Source organism: Xenopus laevis, chromosome 1S (assembly GCF_017654675.1).
Source record: "Xenopus laevis strain J_2021 chromosome 1S, Xenopus_laevis_v10.1, whole genome shotgun sequence".
NCBI lineage: Eukaryota > Metazoa > Chordata > Amphibia > Anura > Pipidae > Xenopus > Xenopus laevis.
Window position 1 is genome coordinate 79,262,174 of NC_054372.1, and position 20,970 is coordinate 79,283,143.

At 41.6% G+C, this 20,970-nt stretch overlaps 1 protein-coding gene across 19 annotated transcripts in view; it reads right to left on the reverse strand.

Annotated features, from left to right (window-relative positions):
- Positions 1-20,970, reverse strand: part of adgrl3.S (adhesion G protein-coupled receptor L3 S homeolog) — a 1,276,319-nt gene that overhangs the window by 46,010 nt on the left and 1,209,339 nt on the right. For 2 of the 19 annotated variants that reach the window (XM_041579806.1, XM_041579804.1), the window contains one exon: positions 7,958-7,994. The exons of the other annotated variants lie outside the window; for them this stretch is intronic. In XM_041579806.1, the coding sequence (XP_041435740.1) occupies positions 7,984-7,994 (11 nt within the window). In that variant the 3' untranslated portion in view covers positions 7,958-7,983. The remainder of the gene's footprint in view (positions 1-7,957; positions 7,995-20,970) is intronic. 19 annotated transcript variants of the gene reach the window in all.

Here is a 20,970-nt window from a genome sequence, read left to right on the forward strand (position 1 = left end):
TGTCTAGGTCATTAAAGCATGCCAAGCTGATGACAAGTTGCATGACATGATGGGTGTTCTAGAAGGGTGTTCCACTAAACACTGTGTCTTTAAGGGTTGTTTAATGTGTGATTTGTAACTTTGAGTGTCTGCACAATAAATGAATTCTTGTTTTCATAAATCCTGTGTGTGTGTGTGCTGCCTGTACAACGTAGTAGATGTTTTTTTGCAAGGGGACCAAAATATCTGCATTATACTTTCTGCATGTAAGACGACTCATAAATGACACAGTTAGCATATTCCTTGTGTTTTATAGTATACCAATAGTATAGTATTGTATACCAATAAACATAGTTTAATGTTGCTGAATCTTTATTACAGATCTGTTTTATGTTAGTTATGGTATACAGAATACTACAGTTCCCAGAATGCATATGCCACATGTTACCATGCAATTTCCTGTGTGTGTGACGTAAGTGATTCTTATTTGTTCTGGGGGTTTTCCAAATTGTTGAGTTTTTCCTGTTCCTGTTGCTGTAAGTGTATGAGAGCTGCCTCTATAGCTGCATGTTCCTGAATTAACTGAATAACAGTGCTGACATGCATCTCCCCTAAAATAAAGTTATTAGCAGCAAAGGACTTGTGTGGAACTACATCACTGCTGTGCAAGAATATGATACCAAGGAAATCTGGTAGGTCATCTAACCCTGAATATTAGAGAGTTGTACTGAATAGTTACAACAAAATTTGGTGCCGAAATCCGAAGATGGCAGAAAGATGGCAGAAAGATGGCAGAAAGATTTGATTTACTTAAGCGCAAACGTGGTGCAGTCAGAAGTTCCACTACAAAAATGATGCAAAAAATAGAAGAGGAGCTAGGGAAGTCTGCTCCTCAGACAGACATATTGGAGGAGAGCTTAGAGCAGCTTTCGCTCAGAGAGACAACATTATATGAACTGGACAGGGACATTGAGGCTCTGATAACCTCTGCAGAGGAGATTGAAGCAGCATATGAAACAGTCCAGTCCTATCAGGATCGCATTGTTATGTGGAAAAGCAGAATTACACGTGTAATACAAAGACAGGGAGGAAGTGAACAGTTGCAGCCAGCTATGCCATCTCCCAAAAGCCTTCAATAATAAAATATGAAAACAAATTGCAAATTATCTCAGAATATCCCTCTCTACATCATACTACAAGTTATCTCAAAGATGAACAGCCCCTTTAAACCTGACTGCAGTAAGGAGATCCTCTGATGTTCCAGCTCTGCGTTTCTTATATGATGAATGTAAAATAGTGCGCAGAAAAAGTGCACAGTTTGCAATCTGTGGGAGTTGTGTCTCAAAGTTATGGAGGCCTGTTATGCCCCATATTACTGAAGCGGATTCCTGAGGATATAGCTCTCAAATTTAGTCACCAGCAGGAACAGCAGGAATGCAATGTGCCAATGTTTCTGAAATTCTTAAAAAAGGAGGTTGAGAGCAGAGAGCATGCATTACAATTATCTAGATCAGAAAAACCTTCACTGCTGTGCAGTCAAGAACAGCGCCATCAGAAATCAAGCGCACGCTTTGAACATAAACCTAAGAGACTAACAATGGCCACAGCAGCTGCCCTGTATTCCGCTTCAAACTCTGCAACCTGTGCACTTTGTGACCAGTCAGAGCATATGACTGAGAACTGTGATAAGTTCACCCCAGAGGAATGAAAAGAATGACTTAAACGAAAAGGATTATGTTTTGTGTGTTTGGGAGCTAAGCATATTGCAAAGTACTACAGGGTGAAAGGAATTGTATGTGCAACATGTGGCAAGAGACATCGCAACTCAGTGTGTGACCAAAGAACCAAACAAGGCTCCATGAAAGCAACAGAGGACACAGTTATCTCATCAGTATCTCCAGATAACCAGGATATGGCCAACAGCAAGACTGTGTTATTGCAGACTGCCCAAACATGGGCTGAGGGGCCTACAACTAGGAAAATTGTACGCTGTTTACTAGATGGAGGAAATCAAAGAAGTTTCATCCGTGATTCCAGATTCCTTAAACTTTCTGTTGTAGGGGAAGAGAGGCTCAATCTCCATACTTTTGGGTCCAAAAACCCTGTAAGTGCCAGACAGAGAAGAGTCAAGTTTATCCTTAAGAACCTCCACAGCAGTGACAAGTGGATAGAAATGGAGGCTCTAGAAATCCCAACTCAGCATTGCAGTTGTGAAAATCCCAAAGGAACATCTACAGTGTGAGATGAAGGCCAAGTGACTAAGCTGAAATGAACTGCCAAGACTCTAAAATAGCAGTCTTGATTGGAGGAGATTACTATTGGAGTGTAGTATCTGGGAGAATAGAAAGACTGGGAAAGGCTCTTGTTGCACTTGAAACCACCCTTGGGTGGATTCTATCCTTGTGTCCAGTCAACTACGAGGCTTTTGGGAATTGGAGTCCTTAGGGGTGACTGGAGAAAAAATGGTAAACTCAGAATCAGATGAGGAAATTCTATAGTGGTTCTCATCTACAGTTAAGTCCACTGCAGGAAGATATGTGACAGAACTACCTTGGCGACTTGATCAACCATACTTGGCAAACAACCTTACTGTGGCTAAAGGAAGATTTGATCGCTTGATGAAAAGGTTTTCAACAGATTTTCCTCTGTACCACAGGTACAACAGTGTAATCCAGGAGTACCTCGAGGAGGGTATTGTTGAGGATGTGGACAAAGGTGAAACCCCAACTGCTTCAAAGGTTAAGATTGAGTATTACTTACATCATCATGCAATGATAAGAGAAAAAGGGTAACAACCAAGCTGAGAATAGTGTTTGATGCTTCTCCTCATGATAGGGGGCAAGTATCACTTAACGATTGCCTACTGACAGGACCAAATCTTAATCCCGACCTTCTTAAAATCCTGATTAATTTCAGACTTTACAAGGTTGCATTGATGGCAGATATTACCAAGGCATTCTTACAAATCAGCCTTGCAGAAAAGGACAGAGAGTCTTTCAAATTCTTGTGGACTAATGATATTCCAAAACCTAACCAGGAACCATCCTTACGTGTTTGAGGATGGCAAGAGTTATTTGGGGCATTACACAGCCCATTTCTTCTGACAGCTACCATCAAACATCTTTTAAAACAATATGAAAGATCACATCCGAGGACTGTTCAGGTTCTTAAGCAGTTCCTTTATGTGGATGATCTCATATCTGGAGCAGAATCGGTTGATGATGCCTATGAATTATCCACAGAGGCAAGGGAGATTATGCTCACTGCAGGTATGGTTCTCTGTAAATGGGTTACCAATTCAAGGGAATTAAGATTCAAATGGCAAAAGACAAACAGTGAAAGGGGGTCTACTATGGTGGACCAAGCAAACTACTATAAGGTACTTGGCCTCAAATGGAGAACAGAGATTCATCAGTCTCTGTTCTACAAACTCTTTTAGTGTTTTTGCAAGACAGGAGAAATACAAAGAAGTGTGTTCTGATGAAATAAGCACGCATTTTTGACCCCACTTGGCCTCAAATGGAAAACAGAGATTCATCAGTCTCTGTTCTACAAACCCTTTTAGTGTTTTTGCAAGACAGGAGAAATACAAAGAAGTGTGTTCTGATGAAATCAGCACGCATTTTTGACCCCATTGGATTATTGTCTCCATTCACAGTTAGGGTAAAGATCCTTTTCCAGGAATTATGGGAATGTGGCATTTGCTGGGATGAAGAACTACCACCAGACTTAACAAGTAGGTGGACTCAGTGGTGTTTAGAGCTGCCACAGTTACAGACTCTAGCCATCCCCAGGCAGTACAGTCAGGGTCCTTCATATTCATCTGTGAAAATGCATGTTTTTTGTGATGCCAGTGAATCTGCTTATGGAGCTGTTGCTCACTTAAAGTATATTGAGTAAGGTATTGCATCTACCTGCTTTGTTGCTTCAAAGTCACGAGTTGCCCCTCTAAAAAGGTCACTCTTCCAAGGTTAGAGTTGCTTGGAGTATTAGTTGGTGCAAGATTAATGAAGTATTTACTAGACTACCTGAGCCAGTCTATTCAACCTCATTTATGGACTGACACTATGATTGCATTGCACTGGATCCAAAGTTCCACACACTTGTGGAAGCCATTTCTAGCAAATATGTGCAACAGTATGGTTGCACTGTGAAGGTAAGTGCAACCCTGCAGATTTCCTTACAAGGGGTCAACACTCAAATGACTTATTTACAAATCACCTTTGGTGGCAGGGGCCAGACTGGTTACAAAGTCCATAGTCAGGGTGGCCACAAAATTTACAAATGGTCACTAGTGTCTCAGAATATGCAGATGTGGAATCAGATAACCAAGTGACTGTATATCACAACTGTAATGCAGAGCTCAAATGTGACCCTATTTTCCCTCTAGAAAAGTTTAGTAATTTACGTACTGTATATAGAATTACTGCCTGGTATACAGATTTATTCAAAACACCAAACAGAATTACTGGTGAACTGTCTGTTGAAGAAATCTTGAGGGCTGGGTCAAATTCTCATAAGGATGTGAGTTCAGTCATGAAATCCTTTGTCTTAACACTGGACAGAGCTTGCCTAAGAACTCAGAACAGAATAAGAGACTTAAATCCTTGACAAGGAAGGACTTTTGTGTGTAGGTGGTAGGTTATACAAGCTAAATCTAGCTGAAAGGCAGAGACACCCTTGGATATTGCCTGCATAGGGGTGCTTTTCAGAACTTCAAGTGCAATATCAGCATGAAATGGTGATGAATGTGGGGTTACCGGGAACACTCACACAACTCAGAGAGCAATTTTGGGTGATAAGAGCAAGACTGTGCTACAAAAATGCTATATCTGTAAGAAATTTTATGTCAGGACTGGAAGTGAAATACCAGCTCTTATTTGTGAAGGACAAAACATCTACAAGAAAGGCTTACATTGCATTGTTTACTTGTGCGGTCACAAGATCTGTTCACTTAGAACTTGTTTCAGACCAGACAACCGAGAACTTTTTCAAAGTCAAGCCTTTAGGTGATTTATTGCCAGAAGGGGTCTGTGCAAGGTTGTATATTTTGACAATGCAAAGACTTTTAAGAGATCTGATTTGTCTCTCCAAGAACTATGGAAAACTCTTAACACTACTTCATTTAGGGAATTCTTCACTGAGAAGGGAATTGCTTGGAAGTACATTGTTGATAGAGGTGTCTGGTGGGGAGGATTCTGGGAAAGACTTGTTTGTTTGGTAAAGTCTTGTCTTAAGAAAACATTGAGGAAGGCAATGCTATCCTTTGAAGAGCTTACCACAATTCTGACTGAAGTAAACTCTAGGCCTCTAACCTTTACTCATAGTGATGCACAGTGTCTCCAGCCATTGACACTAGGGCAACATTGCTGCAGTCCAAGGTGCCTACTGTATCTCACAACTGTTCCACTGAAGAGGCATTGTCAAAACGGTGGAAATACCGCCAAGTGCTTGTGACAAAATTCTGGAATAGATGGCGTAAGGAATATTTGCTGAATTTGAGATTAGCTCACTACACAAAGGGAGGAGGATGTTAATCTTCATTCAAGGTTGTAGATTTGGTGTTGGTTAAGGAAGACAAATTGCCAAGACAAATGTGGCAGACTGGAATAACTGACACAGTTTTTCCAGGAAGAGGCAATCGTATTCGCTCATGTTCCTTGAGATTACCATCGGGGACTGTGCTAAGATGATAAATACAACTACTGTTCCCTCTGGAGATATAAACTGATTGCTCAAACAGGACATCACTGAATTAGAGAGGGTACAGAGAAGGGCAACTAAGCTGGTAAAAGGTATGGAAAATCTTAGCTTTGAGGAAAGACTGGCTAAGTTGGGGATGTTCACGCTGGAGCAGTAAGGGGTGATATGATAACAATGTATAAATATATAAGGGGACCATATAATAATCTCGCTAATGCTTTATTTACCAGTAGGTCTTTCCAGCTGACACAATGTCACCTATTCCGATAAGAAAAGAGGTTCAATCTAAATATTCGGAAGGGTTTTTTTTTTTACAGTGAGAGCTGTGAAGATGTGGAATTATCAGTTGAATCAGTTGTACAGGCTGATACATTAGATAGCTTTAAAAAGGGGTTGGATGGCTTTTTAGCAAGTAAGGGAATACAGGGTTATGGAAGATAGCTCATAGTACAAAGTTTTTGCTTATATGGGTCAACTTTTCTATCTGTGTCCAGTGCTGCCCTACTGCTGGCCTTATGCATATTGATTCTTTCTTTTAACTGTCTCACAGTTTTACCACAATAAATGAGACCACACGGACATTTCATAATGTATACAACCGTTGTGATGGTACATGTCATTCTGTGTCTTATTTTGTACCTTTTGTCCGTCCTTGGGTGTCTGAACTCGTTCCCAGTATTAATGTGTTGCATACTATGCAACCAGTGCATTTATGTACTCCTGGGCGGGGTGTGAGAAAGTGTTGTATTTGTGGTTGTGCATATTTCACCACTGGGTCTGAAGGACATATTCCTTGAGGTTAGTGTTTCTGGAATAGCTGAACTTGGGTTTACACAGAATTTTTTTACCTAGAGCATCATCATTGGCCACTATTCCCCGTTAGTTTAGTACTGCATTTTTCATATCCTTGATATAAGGATTGTATTTGCTTACATAGTATGTGTCATCCTTAGTCCTATCTCCCAGTTGACATAACATTTTTATTAGATCATCCCCTTTCTGTTTGGGGTCACTATCAATACAGACCACTCTCATGATTTGGGACTTTGGTAGTGAGTTGAGGAAACGTTTAGGATAATAACTTGTGTAACGAAGCAGGGTGGCCTTAGTGTATATGTGTTTGCAATCCCCAATTTCATCTGTAAATCTGGACTTCCAAAAAACTAATTTCTTGCAAGTTGTGGTTCAATGTCAGTTTTATGGGTTTTTCCAGTTTATTGAGCAATGTCTTGCTCAATAATGGGGGCTACATAATACATCAGAAAAACGATCTTTTAGGGGCACATTTACAAAGCTTGAGTGAAGGATTCGAATTAAAAAAACTTCGAATTTCGAAGTGCTTTTTGGCTACTTCGACCATCGAATGGGCTACTTCGACCTTCGACTACTACTTTGACTTCGAATCGAACGATTCGAACTAAAAATCGTTCGACTATTCGACCATTCGATAATCGAAGTACTGTCTCTTTAAGAAAAACTAACTAAAACTAGCTAAAAGCTACCGAAGTCAATGTTAGCCTATGGGGAAGGTCCCCATAGGCTTGCCGGCGTTTTTTTGATCGAAGGATATTCCTTCGATCGTTGGATTAAAATCCTTCGAATCGATTTAATCGATTTAATCGTTCGATCGTAGGATTAGCGCTAAATCGTTCGACTTCGATATTCGAAGTCGAATGATTTTAGTTCCTAGTCGAATATCGAGGGTTAATTAACCCTTGATATTCGACCCTTAGTAAATCTGCCCCTTAGTGTATCCCCAATCTTTGTAGTAATAGGCTCTCCTTCCAAAGCTCAGACAGCAAAGACCCCAATATCATCAAGTATAAACGGTGAAGGAAGCCACAAACCGCAAAACGCTGCTGCTTAGTGTTTTATTGTACACGACATGTTTCGTTTCACATGGACCCTTTCTCAAGTGTAACAATCACATGGTCAAAATACATCTTATAACCTTAGTACCACACCACCTCCCACCAATTATCTCGTTTGTCAAATCACATTAGGTTAATTGTTGAATGTGTAAAAAAATACAGATTTCCCACAATGAACCAGTAGTGTCCAAATACACGGGTTTCAATTCATCAGATTCAGTCTTTAATAAAAGTCCAACCTCACGTAGTTCCATTCTAAGAAGGACCAACCCTGTCCTGTTAATCAAAGAAACATACATTGCTGTGTCTCTCCACGGCGCTCTGATCATTTAACACATTCATTTTATAATAAACTTCTCACATTAATGTACGTTATAACGTTTTAAGATAACTTATTACCTTACCTTACCCCCAGCTGAGAGGACAGGCATCAATTATTATCTGAAACAGAGAAGAGTATAACATTACATTTCTATAGAAAGCATTTCAAAATCCAGTCATCATTAAGACCTATTGGGGCAAGTGAATTTAGTTTTGAGATCCATTTGGCTTCACCTTGTAGCATCTTTTGTGTAGAGTTACCTCCTCGATGTAACGGTTGTACTACCTCGAGAACTTCCCATTTAAGTTCAATGTTTTGCTTCATTAAAATATCGGGCCACAGTGGTATCTGTTTGAGTTCCTTGTGTCCTTAATTCTAGTTTTCACATTGTCCGACATAGACTAGGCCACAAGGGCACTTCAGCATATATATATATATATATATATATATATATATATATATATATATATATATATGACCCCTTTAGACTCGCAAGTGGCATAATCATTCAGATTGAGTTTCTTTCCCTTTGTGGGGTGATTTATACTTGTTCCTTTGATTATTGAAGCACAACAGACACAGTTTGTTTATAATTCCTTATGTCACCTTTATGGTCCTTAATTCTAGTTTTCACATTTCTCATGGCTTGTCCGACATAGACTAGGCCACATGGGCACTTCAGCATATATATGACCCCTTTAGACTCACAAGTGGAATAATCATTTCTTTCCCTTTGCGGGGTGATTTTATACTTGTCCTTTTGATTATTGAAGCACAACAGTCACAGTTTAGGTAGGGGAAAGTGCCCTTCTTTTGTGTTCTCAAAAATCTCTGGCTTTTGCCTGAAGGTAATTCTGATGGGAATAATATGTCCCTGATACTCATTCCTTTCCTATAGCAAAACCGAGGGGGTTCCCTAAATAGTTTGTCGAAAGTTTTATCACCTTGGCGGACTGGCCAATATTTCTTGATGACCTTTTCTATATGTTTGCTGTGCCTCACGTATTTAGACATAAACAAGCTACGATTATTATTTTGTTTAACTTCTTGACTCTTGTATAACAAATTGTTTCTAGGTATAATCTCCACCTCTTCCATAACTTCTGTAACTTGATTAGGGTCATATCCCCTTTGTATAAGCCGCTCACTTAAGGAATGGCCAGCCATTCAATAATACTCATCCGTAGATGCAATCCTTTTTGCCCTTAAAAACTGCCCCTTGGGAATTGCTTTAACAGTACTTGGGTTATGAAAACTTTGGGCGTGAAGCAAATTGTTCCTGTCCGTCCCTTTTCTGTACGAGTTAGTACTAATAGCCCCATTACGTAAGGTTAGTTGGACATCTAAAAAATGTAACTCATTAATCGACATTTCAACTGTAAACCGTATAGTCTCATGTGATAGTATAGTCTCATATGCCCAGGGAATAGAGGAGTGGCAGAAAATATTTGATTGACAGCTGAGATTTTTAAATGAGCTTACAACAGCTATGAATGCTTTAATAAAAAATAGACATTGGATTTAATGTTTAATTTGAAAAAGACTTTTATTATACAGATTTTTGTGACTGGGTGACAGGTACACTTTAATTGAGCGGTTTATACAAAGGGGATATGCCCCTAATCAGGTTACAGAGGTTATGGAAGAGGTGGAGATTATACCTAGAAACAATTTGTTATACAAGAGTCAACAAGTTAAACAAAATAATAACCGTAGCTTGTTTATGTCTAAATATGTGAGGCACAGTAAACTTATAGAAAAGGTAATCAAGAAATATTGGCCAGTCCTCCAAGGTGATAAAACTTTCGGCAAACTATTTAGGGAACCCCCTCGGTTTTGCTATAGGAAAGGAATGAGTATCAGGGACATATTATGCCCATCAGAATTACCTTCAGGCAAAAGCCAGAGATTTTTGGGAACACAAAAGAAGGGCACTTTCACCTGCCTAAACTGTGTCTGTTGTGCTTCAATAATCAAAGTAACGAGCAGGGCCGGACTGGGAGTAAGAAGCAGCCCACATGTAAACACACAATGATTTTGAACTCATCCATTTGAGTGATACTCAGAGTTCCCTGTATATCTCAGCCTGCAGCCTTGTGCCTTTATATGGTCACAGAACAACCCCTCAGTGACTTCTAATATCCTTATCATTTACAGTAGGGGGTACATTACCCCTTATAATACATGAGTGATACTCAGAGTTCCCTGTATAACTCAGGCAAGAAAAGAGTTAATGGATTCAGTTTGGGAGAAACAATACTTGGCAAATCTAAGCAAGGGATAAGCTGATAAGGGAATGGTCTGGGGGAAGCACTAGTCAATACACATAGACATCTCACAAAGCAGCCTGCCCACAGCTCTGTACATATTTCTACACACTGGCTCCCCAGATGCTCTGGGAGACAACATATGGGAAGAATAAGTTGTATGGTAGTGGACTTACTATGTTTTGTGCCTCTCCTGCCGCCTGCCCAGCTACATCATGCCCTAATATTTCTTTAGAAAGCTCCTGCTCGATTCTTGGACTCTGCCTCCGGCTCCGCCCCAAGCTCCGTGCAGCAGTCCCAGGACAGGCTGTCTTGTGCCGGTTTTTTTCCGGATCGTTATTCTCTTATCTTCAGTCAAGGCAGAGGAGGGAGGGAGGTGGCTGCATGGGGAAACACACAGCTGATCTGTGCAAGAGCGGCACAGTTAAACAAAAGAACAGAGTGGCCTGTCGGGCAAATGCCCGAATTAACAGATTGCCAGTCCGGTCCGGGTATATATATATATATATATATATATACTGAAGTGCCCTTGTGGCCTAGTCTATGTCGGACAATGTGAAAACTAGAATTAAGGACATAAGGAATTATAAACAAGGAACTCAAACAGATACCACTGTGGCCCGACATTTTAATGAAGCGAAACATAGCCATTGGCAACTTAAATGGTAGTACAACCGTTACATCGAGGGGGTAACTTTAAACAAAAGATGCTACAACGTGAAGCCAAATGGATCTCAAAACTACATTCACTTGCCCCAGTAGGTCTTAATGATGACTGGAGTTTGAAATGCTTTCTATAGAAATGTAATGTTATACTCTTGTCTGTTTCAGATATTAATTGATGCCTATCCTCTCAGCTGGGGGTAAGTTAAGTTAATAAGTTATGATCTTAATACGTTATAACGTACATTAATGTGAGAAGTTTATTATAAAATTAATTTGTTAAATGATCAGAGCGCTGTGGAGAGACACTTTGAAATGGATAGTACAGGTATGTGATCCGTTATCCGGAAAGTTCCGAATTACGGAAAGGCCATCTGCCATAGACACCATTACAATAAAAGAATTCAAATTTTTCAAAACGAATATCTTTTTCTCTATAGTGATAAAACAGTAGCTTGTACTTGATCCCAACTAAGTTATAATTAATCATTATTGGAAGCAAAACCAGCCTATTGGTTTATTTAATGTTTACATGATTTTCTAGTAGTCTTAAGGTGTGAAGATCCAAATTACGGAAAGACTCGTTATCCAGAAAGCCCCTGGATAATAGGTCTCATACCTGTACCACCTCTCCTGTGTATATATGTTTTTAAACAGGGTGAGTTGGTCCTTTTTAGAATGGAACTACGTGAGGTTAGACTTTTGGACTTTTATTAAAGACTGAATCTGATGATTTGAAATCTGAGTATTTGGACACTTCTGGTTCATTGTGGGAAATCTGAATTTTTTTACACATTCAACAATTAACCTAATGTGATTTGACTAACGAGATAATTGGTGGGAGGCGGTGCACTGTGTGGTAATAAGGTTATAAGATGTATTTTGACCATGTGATTGTTACACTTGAGAAAGGGTCCATGTGATCCAAAACATGTTGTGTACAATAAAACACTAAGCAGCAGCGTTCTGCGGTTTGTGGCTTCCTTCACCGTTTATGCTTGAGGCTACATTTACGTATATTTATATACAATATATACATACATTTTTTTCTTTTCCTTTTATACATGCAACTACAATTTACTTGCTGGTTCCAGATGCACACCACATGGACAAAATCCCTTTTTTGCCTCTATAATTAAATATTACAATATGTTTCTGCCTAAACAGGTATCCAGTAATCACAACATCAATACATTTCCCAGCTACAATAAATATGGTATACTATTGAGACAGAGAATATCCTGGAAGTTCTCAGAAAAGATATAGCCAGTGCCACTGGGACCAAAAAGCCCCCCAAAAAGAACAAATACCTAACTCAAAAAATGCAAGTTTTGCAAACATACACTACATAAAGAGGAACAAGGGGTATGTATGGATTGTGCAGAGTCACTGCACTAACCTTATCTCCACACCCTATTGCGCCACAGAATATAGAAGTTAGGTCCCAAGAAAACACCATAAAGGACCAGGCACAAGACACCAATCTCTCCACAACTGGAGGAATTGTTAAATGTTAGATAAAAGATGTTAGCTAGATTAGAAATTAAAGGTGAGACAACAGCTACTTCAAATGCTGATCGGGTATTGGAAGGTCAGCCCAAAAAGTTGGGCTCTCTATTTTTATATCTGTGTCTCAATTCTCTGGATCTGGATCATCGTAAATTACAGCCATTGCCTTAAAGATGGCTTCTAGGTAAAGGTTGGCTGGATTGCTAGGGGATAAGCTAAATGCCCAGAGCTGGGGATGCCCATGTAACAAGGTAAACACAAAATTAACCCGGGATTCCTCCGTAGGGAAGGAATAGGGTAAAAATCCAAAATGGAGCTTTCATGACTCTTGGAAAGTGAAAAACTTGCTCTGATCCCTGGACCTCTGGAAAAGGGATCTTGGGTTCAACGAAAGCTCTACCAGAGGAGGGTGGTAGAGGTTTGCTTGCCAGGTTTGAGGGTAAAGCAAAAGGAACTGGTTGCTGTTGGATAGCGTCCCGTCTTGTAGTGAGTCCTTGGAGGCACTGGACAATCTGATCCTGCTTAGCCTCCTGTTCTCCAATTCTTCGGAGGAGACTTGCCGGGATGGCCTCAGTCGTGGCCGTAGAAGCAGCTGCTCCAGTGGCGTCCATGTTTTGGCCCAATGTACTGTAATGATCGGTACCCCAAACTCCGAACTAAATCCAAGATTCCGGTCTCAGCCCACTCTTCTGCCTATAGCAGCCGCCTTTGGCTTCTGGTGGAGCCCTCCGCTACTCAGATGCCGCCATTTCTTAATGTAGGAGAACCAGGGAGAGAGTTCTGGGCGAGCAAAGGAACCAAACATTTACAGATAGGATGGGGAGCAGTAGCGTAGTCGAGGAACAGGCCGAGTCAAACCAAACAAGCAAAGCAGTACTAAGTCAAGTAGCAGGAGCAAGGTCGGGGTCACAGGCCAAGGTCGTACACTGGGAAGAATCAACACGGTATCAAAACAAAATCAGAAGCATCGTTAAGCCAGGCAAGGTTCAGTTTAGGCAACAGGAATGGATAATCAGGGACAGGCAAGGGTCAAACACCAGAATACACAACAGGAGTAAGCACAGAATACACCCAGGAACTTAGGAAGAACCTTTACATTGGGCAAAGTGTAATTGGCGCATGCATCTTTAAATATTTGAAACTCGAGCCAAGCGTGATGATGCCATCTTCTCACAACGCACATAGACACGCTCAAGGACTGATACTAGACCATCAGGGTGAGTTTTCATAGAGGTATGAACATGATATTGATATTTAATGTTTGGAAGTTATGAATCCCTTGTTAAGCAGCCTTGCAGACAAGTGTAGGTGTTCACACGATGAAAGAAGAGCCCTTGGGAAATCTGAAGGGAACAGGGGAACACCTGCGAAAGTACACCTGTGGGTGGGCAATATTCACAGATAATTGATGCAGCGGTACCTCGGAGGTAATTATGCACAGAACGAGGATGAGGGGAGGATCGACCAACCCAGCTGGGAATGGCTAACCAGGCCAAGGTAAGTAATCGGCTACCACTGGGGGGGGCACATAGAGCAAACCTGACGGGGATACTGTAGACACGTCTGCAGGAGTAACAACTTGCAGAGAATGCAAGCACAACCAACCCAGAAACATCACTTCAGTCTATGGTAGGATTGGCTTGCAGGGTAACACGGGTCAGCAAAGGGTATTAGCACAGTTTTAGCCAGAATAGTGTTGCAGGATACACAGTGTGGCAAGGATTGTTATTACAGTTTTTGAAGCAGGAATAGTGTTGCAGGAATACAAAATTCAGCAAGGATTATTGCACAGTCTTTTAGCAGGAGTAGTGCAGCATGACTTACAGTCCCGCAAGTGTTGTCATGCAGCACAAACTGTTAGCAGGAGGAGTTACATAGTTACATAGTTAAATCAGGTTGAAAAAAGTAAAAGTTCATTAAGTTCAACCCCTCCAAATGAAAACCCAGCATCCATACACACACCCCTCCATACCTTCACATACTAACTATAGAGTTTAGTATCACAATAGCCTTTGATATTATGTCTGTCCAAGAAATCATCCAAGCCACTCTTAAAAACATTAACACATTTACAGCCATCACAACCGCAGTGCATTCCACAACCTCACTGTCCTCACTGCAAAGAACCACCTATGTTGCTTCAAATGAAAGTTATTTTCTTCTATTCTGAAAGGGTGGCCTCTGGTGCGGTGATGCTATTTGTCTATAATGTCCTCTTATGTACTTGTAAAGTGTAATCATATGTTGCAGTTGAGCAAGGATTATAACACAGTCTTTTAGCAGGAGTAGTGCAGCATGACATACAGTCTCGCAAGGGTTAATACCACAAACTGTTAGAAGGAGGAGTGTTGCAAGACACACAGTTCAGCAAGGATTATAACACAGTCTTTTAGCAGGAGTAACACCAGTGCTAAATATTGAACTAGGCAGCAACAACAATCAATCAAGATCAGAGAACTCACATGAACAGGAGAAAGCTGAGTCATTACTAAGCAACTGAGCCAACAAGGAATAGAAGGAACAGAAGTCTGAGTATACGCTGAATCAAGTCTTGAAATCTGTCCATCAGAGTGAGGTACCAAAGGGGAAGATCATTCATCAAAGTCCAAAACCGAAAACTGAGATCAGAGCCAAGGATTCGTGGTGCAATAGTACCGGGAATGCTAAGTATAACTGCGCACCGCCCTATGCATGTGCATCCCCTTAAAGGAGATGTAAAGGAAAAAAAATAAAAGCAAATTTTTACTTTCTTTAAGGAAAAAGAAATCTATCTTCAATATATTTCAATTAGAAAATGTGTGCCGTTTTTATAACAAACCTGAATGTATGCAGTGAAATTCCCCCTTCGTTTAATTACTTGCTCTGACTGCTGTGGATAGACAGTCCCTAACTGCTCTGCAGGGAAACTGATCATACTTTCAAACAGCAGGGGGGATGCCCCCCACCTTACTTCCCAGAACTCGAGCAGCTTTGTTTGTTTCCCTGTAGAGCAGCCGGTGACCATGTAGAGATCTGTAGACGCAGTGCAGTCTTGCTGTATAGGCTTCTATGGCAGAAATTATATCACTTGTTCTGTTTTGATAATGTATGATGATCCCTAAGCTTAACCTCCCAACAGAAGCCCAGACCACACTGAGCATGTGTGTGGTCTTGGTCTTGCAAAGATGTTTAACAGTTACAAGATGATGACCCCCTGCGGCCAACTTTGAAAGCATACATTATTTGTTTTATTAGGCTTCTGGTGCAGTACGTTCATGTTTATATTTAGTATACAAAATACAGCATTTTTATATAATAATAAAATAGCATTGTTCTATTTTAGACTTTAGTTCCCCTTTAAACTCCGGAATGGAGTAGCAGTGCCTAATGGAACATGTGAACAATGTAGGCACTTAGGCACAGTCTGGTTCTGAGGTATAAACAGTACAAGGCTTTACAGGTGTAAACAGTGCAGGTCTTTAGTGGTGTAAACAATAGAGGTGTTACAGGTGTGAACAATGCAGGAGGAATTACATGTGTTAACAATGCAGGAGTTTACAGTCTGAATTTGAGGTTTACAAAATGCAGGGGCCAGTAAATCTCAGTACTAATTCATGTGATTTAGTTGTATAAACACATTTACTTTACAGCGATGCACAATATGTTGGCACTCTATAAAGAAGTGTTAATATTAATAACACATAAGGGAAGCAGTCAAAGAAGGGAGACTTTCATGTGGAGGGCTACACAAGGGAGAGGGGTCGCAGGCTGGATGCAGGCCACCAGTTGGACAGCACTGTAATAGATAATGGAGTTCCCAGGATTCTTTCAGAACTTCTCCTTTCATTTTCATAGTCAAGATTCCAAGTGATTCCAAGAAAGGCAGACCCTCAGGGTCCCAACAGTTATAGCAGAGCAGAAAACAGGGACCCTAAAAGCTCACCTTGCTATGACTCCGAGATACCAGACTCAGAGAGAGTGGGCGGGTCGCCTTCAAAAAATTTTACCAATCTGGCAAACCCATGTAACAGACAATTGGATACTTTCAATTATCAGGGAAGGATACAGAATTATAGTCATCAGCCTACCCCCTCGCACATTCATTCACTCATCCACTCAAAGAAATTAGAAAAAGCACCGAGCTCTCATAGTCAATGAACTGTTCAACAGCAACGTTATCTCACCAATTCTCTTGCAAGAGTGCTTCAGAAGTTCTACTCAAATTTATTCCTAGTAACAAATAAAGAGGGTACCTTCCCAGTATTGAACCAGAAGCCTCTAAGTAATTTGTGTCCAAATAAAGTTCCGGATGGAATCACTATGATCTGTACTCATGTCGATGACAGAACAGTGCTATAAGACAACAGTAGACCTTCAAGATGCATGTATGTAGAAAGGACCTATGATTGACAGTCCTGGACAAACATTACCAATTCAGTGCCCTCCCCTTTGGCCTCTGTACAGCACCAAGAGTGTTCATGAACGTACACTCATCGTACATCTCAGGCAAATGCTAACCCCTTATCTAGAAGGCATTCTGATTCATTCTACCTCATGTGAGGTGTTCCGAGGGGGATATCCAGGTCTGCATCACTACTATCAAGCAATATGGTTGGATGGTCAACCACAAAAAAGCCAACTTAAGCAAATGCAGTGTGTCCAGTTATTGGGAATATGGTTCCACTCTTCAACTCAGACACTAGCACTAATACCGGAGAACATTCAGAGAATAACTTCCACTGCACAACATGTCTGCCACCAAGTGGCCATATCAGCTTAACTATGCCTCAGATTCTGGGCTACATGGAAGAGGCACTGGAGGCCTTACCATTCGGCCATTTCCACATGAGGTGTTTCAAAAAACATTTTCTGAGGTATTGGAATAAGGATCACTCCAACCTGACCCAACAGATCACCATGTCTACCCCAGTCCTACAGTCTCTGGGGTGGTGGACCAAACCCTGCGACTTAACCTCAGGCACGAAATGGGCCTTACTCCAGTGGACAGTGATTACCACAGACACCAGCCTAAAGGGCTGGGTGACTTTTTTACCACACACGTGTCAGGGGACATGGTCATCAGAAGAAGCAAAACTACCAATCAATGTACTAAAGACTAGGGCCATACGGCACTCCATCTTCCATTGGTCCCAGGAGCTAACAAATCTCAGAGTCCAGTGGCATACCTCAACAAACAGGGGGGTAAGCACAGTGACTGGGCCATGCAAGAAGTAGCTCTGATTCTTAGCTAGGCAGAGTCTCATGTTCCAGCAATATCCAAGTTCTTCGTACCAGGAGTCCTGAACTGAGAAGCAGATTACCTCAGCCAGCAAAGGATAGACCAAGAAGAATGGGCTCTGCATCCGGAAGAACTCTGAAGGGGAGATATGATAACTATGTATAAATATATAAGGGGATCATATAATAATCTCTCTAATGCTTTATTTACCACTAGGTCTTTCCAGCTGACACAAGGTCACCCATTCCGATTAGAAGAAAAGAGGTTCCGTCTAAATATTCGGAAGGGGTTTTTTACAGTGAGAGCTGTGTAGATGTGGAATTCTCTCCCTGAATCAGTGGTACAGGCTGATACCTATCAAGAAGGTTGCCCCTCAGACCAGATTTACCAACTCAAGGCCCGGTGAGACAACCTTGTACTTTTACATTTAACAATCTGGCTATTGATTCCAACCTGTGGCACTCTAAGGGGCTCTCAGACCAGGCTATAGACATTCTGCTGGAGGCCAGAAACCATCCACCACAAAGGCCTATTATAGGTTCTTAAAGGGGTTGTTCACCTTTGTAAAACATGTGTTAATATGAAAGTTCACATGAAAAAAACAATCTTTGCAATATAAACAGTTAACAGAAAATGTGCAGATTAAGAAATATTACTTCTGAAACGATCCCTTTCCTGATCCTTGACTTCTACGTGGACCCGATGATAGGAGGGGTCGGCGACCCGTCTAAATGCTACACTAGCTATTTTACTTCCTTGTCTGACGTCACGAACAGTACTGGCAGCAACAGCTTCAAGATAAAATGCGCATGTGCAGATAATTCCACAAGGTAATTCTGATTGGCTGTACTTGCTGTCAGTCTGACTTTGATCCCTGGTCCTAGAGAACAGTGCCAGTGCTCAAAACACAAAGCTGCAGCTTTTCTTTTTTTCATTACAATCCGTTTCTTTCTTTTACTTGCAAAAGGTAAATGCATTAGGAAGAAATTCTAGTACATGTTCAGGGGGCTGGAGGCAGGTGGGTAAAAAACTTTTTCGGTCTGCTGGGGGGGGGGATTAGTATAGAAGGAATGAATGGATGTGTGGTGAGGTACAAGGGCTGACAGGAAAAAAAAAAATCGGACTGCTGGGGGGGGATTAGTGTAAAAGGAATGAATGGATGTGTGTGAGGTACAAGGGCTGACAGGAAAAAAAAAAATCGGACTGCTGGGGGGGGGATTAGTGTAAAAGGAATGAATGGATGTGTGTGAGGTACAAGGGCTGACAGGAAAAAAAGTCGTCCTGCTGGGGGGGATTAGTATAGAAGGAATGAATGGATGTGTGTGAGGTACAATGGCTGACAGGAAAAAAAAAATCGGACTGCTGGGGGGGGGATTAGTGTAAAAGGAATGAATGGATGTGTGTGAGGTACAAGGGCTGACAGGAAAAAAAAGTCGTCCTACTGGGGGGGGATTAGTGTAAAAGGAATGAATGGATGTGTGTGAGGTACAAGGGCTGACAGGAAAAAAAAGTCGTCCTGCTGGGGGGGGATTAGTATAGAAGGAATGAATGGATGTGTGTGAGTACAATGGCTGACAGGAAAAAAAAAAATCGGACTGCTGGGGGGGATTAGTGTAAAAGGAATGAATGGATGTGTGTGAGGTACAAGGGCTGACAGGAAAAAAAAGTCGTCCTACTGGGGGGGGGATTAGTGTAAAAGGAATGAATGGATGTGTGTGAGGTACAAGGGCTGACAGGAAAAAAAAAAATCGGACTGCTGGGGGGGGGGATTAGTGTAAAAGAATGAATGGATGTGTGTGAGGTACAAGGGCTGACAGGAAAAAAAAGTCGTCCTACTGGGGGGGGGATTAGTGTAAAAGGAATGAATGGATGTGTGTGAGGTACAAGGGCTGACAGGAAAAAAAAAGTCGTCCTGCTGGGGGGGGATTAGTATAGAAGGAATGAATGGATGTGTGTGAGGTACAAGGGCTGACAGGAAAAAAAAGTCGTCCTACTGGGGGGGGGGATTAGTGTAAAAGGAATGAATGGATGTGTGTGAGGTACAAGGGCTGACAGGAAAAAAAAGTCGTCCTACTGGGGGGGGATTAGTGTAAAAGGAATGAATGGATGTGTGTGAGGTACAAGGGCTGACAGGAAAAAAAAAGTCGTCCTACTGGGGGGGGGATTAGTGTAAAAGGAATGAATGGATGTGTGTGAGGTACAAGGGCTGACAGGAAAAAAAAGTCGTCCTACTGGGGGGGGGGGATTAGTGTAAAAGGAATGAATGGATGTGTGTGAGGTACAAGGGCTGACAGGAAAAAAAAGTTGTCCTGCTGGGGGGGATTAGTATAGAAGGAATGAATGGATGTGTGTGAGGTACAAGGGCTGACAGGAAAAAAAAAAATCGGACTGCTGGGGGGGGGATTAGTGTAAAAGGAATGAATGGATGTGTGTGAGGTACAAGGGCTGACAGGAAAAAAAAGTCGTCCTGCTGGGGGGGGATTAGTATAGAAGGAATGAATGGATGTGTGTGAGGTACAAGGGCTGACAGGAAAAAAAAGTCGTCCTACTGGGGGGGGGGATTAGTGTAAAAGGAATGAATGGATGTGTGTGAGGTACAAGGGCTGACAGGAAAAAAAAAAATTCGGACTGCTGGGGGGGATTAGTGTAAAAGGAATGAATGGATGTGTGTGAGGTACAAGGGCTGACAGGAAAAAAAAGTCGTCCTGCTGGGGGGGGGGATTAGTGTAAAAGGAATGAATGGATGTGTGTGAGGTACAAGGGCTGACAGGAAAAAAAAGTTGTCCTGCTGGGGGGGATTAGTATAGAACAGGGATCCCCAACCTTTTGACCCCATGAGCAACATTCAGAAGTAAAAGCAGTTGGGGAGCAACACTAGCATGAAAAATGTTCCTGGGGTGCCAAATAAGGGCTGTGATTGGCCATTTACTAGCCCCTATGAGGATTGTAAGCCTACATTGAGACTCTGTTTGGCAGTGCACCTGGTTTTTATACAACCAAAACTTGCCTCCAAGCCTGGAATTCAAAAATAAACAACTGCTTTGAGGACACTGAGAGCAACATCCAAGGGGTTGGAGAGCAACATGTTGCTCACGAGCTACTGGTTGGGAATCACTGGTATAGAAGGAATGAATGGATGTGTGTGAGGTACAAGGGCTGACAGGAAAAAAAAGTCGTCCTACTGGGGGGGGGATTAGTGTAAAAGGAATGAATGGATGTGTGTGAGGTACAAGGGCTGACAGGAAAAAAAAAATCGGACTGCTGGGGGGGGGATTAGTGTAAAAGGAATGAATGGATGTGTGTGAGGTACAAGGGCTGACAGGAAAAAAAAGTCGTCCTACTGGGGGGGGGATTAGTGTAAAAGGAATGAATGGATGTGTGTGAGGTACAAGGGCTGACAGGAAAAAAAAGTCGTCCTGCTGGGGGGGGATTAGTATA